General features: G+C 32.8%; 1 protein-coding gene across 1 annotated transcript; it reads right to left on the bottom strand.

The window, feature by feature from the left end:
* Positions 1 to 439: 439 nt before the first annotated feature.
* On the bottom strand, positions 440 to 3500 carry LOC144574796 (cytochrome P450 714C2-like). The gene is made up of 5 exons (XM_078324863.1): positions 3097 to 3500; positions 2635 to 2864; positions 2234 to 2481; positions 1264 to 1621; positions 440 to 990 (listed from the first exon to the last, which is right to left on the bottom strand). Exons 1-5 carry the CDS (start codon positions 3395 to 3397, stop codon positions 559 to 561), a joined length of 1569 nt encoding a protein of 522 aa, XP_078180989.1. The 5' UTR covers positions 3398 to 3500; the 3' UTR covers positions 440 to 558.
* Between the last annotated feature and the right edge of the window lie 1077 nt (positions 3501 to 4577).

The raw sequence follows: 4577 nt of genomic DNA on the forward strand, positions 1-4577 counted from the left end.
TGGAAGGGATATATAGGTTGAGAAGCAAGAAAGACAAAACAAATCTAGGCTTATACAGAGCACATGAGCAAGTAATCAAGCCTGGTGGAAATTTGGAATGATTAGAATGTTTAATGTTAGGTTTATATTCTCAGTTTATGTTATGGTTAGGATTGTAGTTTATTTCCAGTTATGCGGTTTGTTTCAGTGGTCTTTTTATTTTAAGTAGGAAGATGTAATATGCAATTTTCAAGTTCAATAAAATACCTAAGGGTTTTTCATCAAAAAAAAAAAAAAAATTAAGAATATCTAGAGATTCGAATCCATATCCTCAGGTTAGCTCCTATTTGTTGTCTCGGTGGTTTATTTAGAACTTCGATTGTGATTAGGAACGGGGCAGCGGGTCTCATAACAGCACATTAATCTCTTAAAATTTAGACCAGCCCAAATTAAGAATCCCTAAAGATTCAGAACTGTTTCATAGTCTCATATATAAATTAAAGAGAAAAAAAATTGAAAAACATAAAAATAGGAATATACTAAATTTTTCTTTCAGAGTCAAGTCACATATTGGCACTATTAATTGTCATATTTCTTCACAATAAGTGGCACATCATGCTCAGGCTCAACAGTCATTCTATAAGCCGGCGAATGCACATAACTCGGTGAAAGATCAAATGAGAACCTCATCAACAGAAGTGCCAACACAATCTTCAACTCCACCATGGCAAGGTTCTGCCCCACACAAGTTCTCGGCCCGAACCCGAATGGTGCATACATGTGAGGATATTTGCAAGCACCCGAAATACCATTGGCAAATCGGTTGGGATTGAAGACATCTGCATCTGGACCCCACACATCAAGGTCACGGTGTAGCATCGGGATGGTTATTTGTGTGACAGTGCCTTTTGGGACATGCATGTTTTGGAGCTTCATATCATGTAACGCCTCTCGCAATATGAAGGATCCGGGAGGGAAGAGACGGAGAGTCTCTTGGATGACCATTGTTAACTGTAATTATAATTTTAAAACGGACATAAGCTGCCACATTTATATTAATTTTCGTAATACATGTACTTAGTACCATAGTATAAATTATACATACAATAATTATATTGATCAAGTTATCTCAATTATCATAGTACTTATTACTAGTGATCGAATCAGTTTCTTATATCTAAATAAATTTATGATTTTGATAATACTAGGATTCTTAGTTTTCCAGACATAAGTTCTCTTCCAAAATAAAACACAATACTTTCACCTCCAAAAAATTTGATTTACCATTTTGAATTGACGAAGCATGTCGAAATCAAGCGTGGCACCGCGAGTAATCTCAAGAACCTCTATTCTCACGCGGCTCTGCCATTCTGGATGCAAGGCAAGAAGTAGAAGGCACCAAGCAGAAGTGACAGATGTCGTCTCAAATGCTGCAAAGTACATTGTCTTACAATTGTCGATTATAAATTCCTCAGCCAAAGCCGTTCGATCAGGAATTGATGTAGAACCTTCAATTATAGAGTGTAAGAGGTCTCTTTTTAATGAGCCTTGTTGTTTATGCTCTTGAACTATGTTTCGGACGAGTGAGCGTATCTCTCGCTTCAGTCGGTGTATTTCTCTGTTTGTCTTGGTTGGTATGTATCTATTAGAACCACAATTGAAAGTTACTATCTGTATATTTGGTGATTTCATCAAATGAACACTGATTTATCCTTTTTTGTGAATAATTGAAGTTCATATTGGAACCACAATTTGCCCTTCTTTGATCAATAAGCCAAATAAAGACAGTTCATACTAGAACTTTAATAAAGGACTAATTCAGTGTAAATTACTAAAATAAATCAAATAAAAAACTACAGAGTTAAAATTGTACCAAAAGTCTAAGAAATTGTTTTGTGACTGCCCACGGGATATACAGTATATGATTGAGAGGGACATTTATTATTTGGAGGAATCAGGAGAATTAGTAGAGGAAATTATAAAAAAAAAAAAAAATTCCTGTGGTGAAGGTAATGAGATGATCATGCACAAAACATTTATTTCTTTAATTCATGATCGTTACTGATTTAATCACAATTATCAGTACACACTATTAAGTATTAACAGTACCAAGTATAAGTTATATATGCAACTTACCGGGCGCCGGGTATTGCAGTGAATAATTAATTCATGATCGTTACTGATTTAATCACAATTATCAGTACACACTATTAAGTATTAACAGTACCAAGTATAAGTTATATATGCAACTTACCGGGCGCCGGGTATTGCAGTGAATAAATCAGACTTTGACATGGCTTTCTGAAGCAGGCTGAGCTTAGAGAATACTTCTTCGCCTTTTCCGTAACTATTACCAAAAGAAACTCTTGATATAACATTTGCTGAGAAGTTTCTCAAGTGGCTATGAACCATTATTTCTGCTTTTCCCCTTTCGTTTTGAAGTTTTTTATTCCAAGCTTCAGTTATTGTATTTGCAGATTCAATTATTACATTTACCATACCCTACATGCATGATACCAAAAAAAAAGAAGATCAAACTTTACTTTCCAAAAAAAAAAAAATTTAATCATTCTGTACCAGTTAACTTATAAAGGAAAACACTTTTTGTTAACAGTGTACCAGTGCCTTACCAGCACTATATATGGTACTCATTACCTTGATCCTGTGCATGAAGAACTCTTGTGCAATGATCTTTCTCCCATGGGCCCAGAGCTCGCCATCTGCCATCATTATACCTGTATCTCCAAATAGAGAACTTCTGGCCTTTCTGACATACTCTGGCCGGCCGAGCTCGAAAGGAGTGCATTGACTAATTGCCTTCACTAAATCAGGCTCAGTTATATGTAGAATTGGGACGGTACCGATCGAGTATAAAAACAATTGACCTGTTATGTATTTAAACTTAAGATATTATATATATGAAATAATGTAAAATATATTAGCTTATGGGCCATATCGGCCGATTCGACCTGATCAGATTGATGTTGTATGGAATATTAAATCATGTATTAATAGAGTTGTATTAGATATATGTCCATACTAAATTAATTACGTCGCCAATATTTGTGCAATATAATTGCAAGGGAGAAAATCAATTCAAATTTCTTAATTACATACCATATGCTTTCCTCCATGAATTAAGATATGGAAAGATAACCGAAGTGTAGTCGCCGACATAGCGGGCCAACCTCAGTTCTTCCTGGGGTTGCATCTTTGCTTCATTTTGAATCTTTTTCATTTCTAAGATGTTTCCATAGAATAGAGAAGGCTTGGGACCACTTATACCTTGGTACCTTAGCTTCTCTCTTATTTTTTTGGGATTTAGCCATAGGGTAGTGTAGAGATAAAGGAAAAGAAAGAGACCTAGTAAGGAACTGAAAAGGAGACACAGGAAAGACAATATATGGAATTCTTCCATTAAAGGTTATGCGAGAGAGAGAGAGAGAGAGAGAGAGTAATTCGATCTGAGATGGGATAAGTCACAACTGGTTTCAATGACACAGAAAATGTAAATAGGAGGATTTTTGTTTTTTTCTCTTGGAGATAAATTTGAGGAATTTAAAGGGGGTCTTTTTTACTAAATGATAATGCTGTCACTAACCTGGCAATGGTCCATTGCATGAAGATTTTACCTTTTTCAAAGATTAAAACCCGTTCATCCCCCTTTTATGTTATAAAAAAAAACTGCTGTTATTCCAAAGGACGATTCCAACCGCTCAATTTTTTTCATGCACAAAATTTAAAGATGAAATTTTTTCTTGTGCGAATTTCAACGAAGATCAACAGTTAATATCAGAATAACAGATTCATGTCATTAATTCCTTTAGAATAACAACAGATTTATTTCATTTATGTGAAAGTGAGTAAAGATATTGTAAATATGTATGTAATTGATTTTCTGGAGGTGTCAATGAGTACAATTTTTTTTCGTTAAGGTGAGTATGAATAAGTTTTTTTAATCATTTATCCAATTCACATCATATTCGGTAAGGTGAGTATGAATAAGTTTTTTCTTTCGTGAACTCATTAGGTATATGTATGAGTACAATTTTTTTTCGTTAGTTTATTGGATGAGAATATGAATAAAAGTTATTTCGTATATGTTATCTTATAAAGTAACTAATAAATATACAATTAATATTTTTATTACATTTTTTAGTAATTTATGTTGAAATTAATTTATCCAACATTTATATAGTCTTTTAATGAATAATTTGTGATATACGATATTTTGTCATTTTATTTCATTAATAATTTATATATAAAATAATCAGATAAAAAAATATAAATAAGATAAAGTTAATTTTTTATATTTCATAATATTATAAACGATGTATTTAATATATTTATTTATTTGTTATATTTTTTAATTAAATTATATATTCTATCAACTTATTCGCTAATTACTATTGTTTGTTTCATTACCGTAGATAAGGGTAGGATATGGATAAACTAATATTTAATGGATAAATGTAAAATAAGGATAAAACTAATTTTAAGTGAATATGAATTTGAAATTGCTTTCATCGTCAGACTCGTACCCGTACCCATTGACACCCCCAAATTACCACCGTAGTGGCATGGTTTAAAACTTTAAA

Source organism: Carex rostrata, chromosome 23 (assembly GCF_964058835.1).
Source record: "Carex rostrata chromosome 23, lpCarRost1.2, whole genome shotgun sequence".
NCBI classification, from domain to species: domain Eukaryota; kingdom Viridiplantae; phylum Streptophyta; class Magnoliopsida; order Poales; family Cyperaceae; genus Carex; species Carex rostrata.

What these genes read in the sequence shown, in the direction of transcription:
- LOC144574796 (XM_078324863.1), bottom strand. Translation starts at nt 3,397, where the DNA reads ATGGAAGAATTCCATATATTGTCTTTCCTGTGTCTCCTTTTCAGTTCC. An exon ending in TCTTCATGCACAGGATCAAG is followed by an intron (nt 2,482 to 2,634) that starts GTAATGAGTACC and finishes TCATGCATGTAG; the next exon opens with GGTATGGTAAATGTAATAAT. An exon ending in TGCTTCGTCAATTCAAAATG is followed by an intron (nt 991 to 1,263) that starts GTAAATCAAATT and finishes TTATAATTACAG; the next exon opens with TTAACAATGGTCATCCAAGA.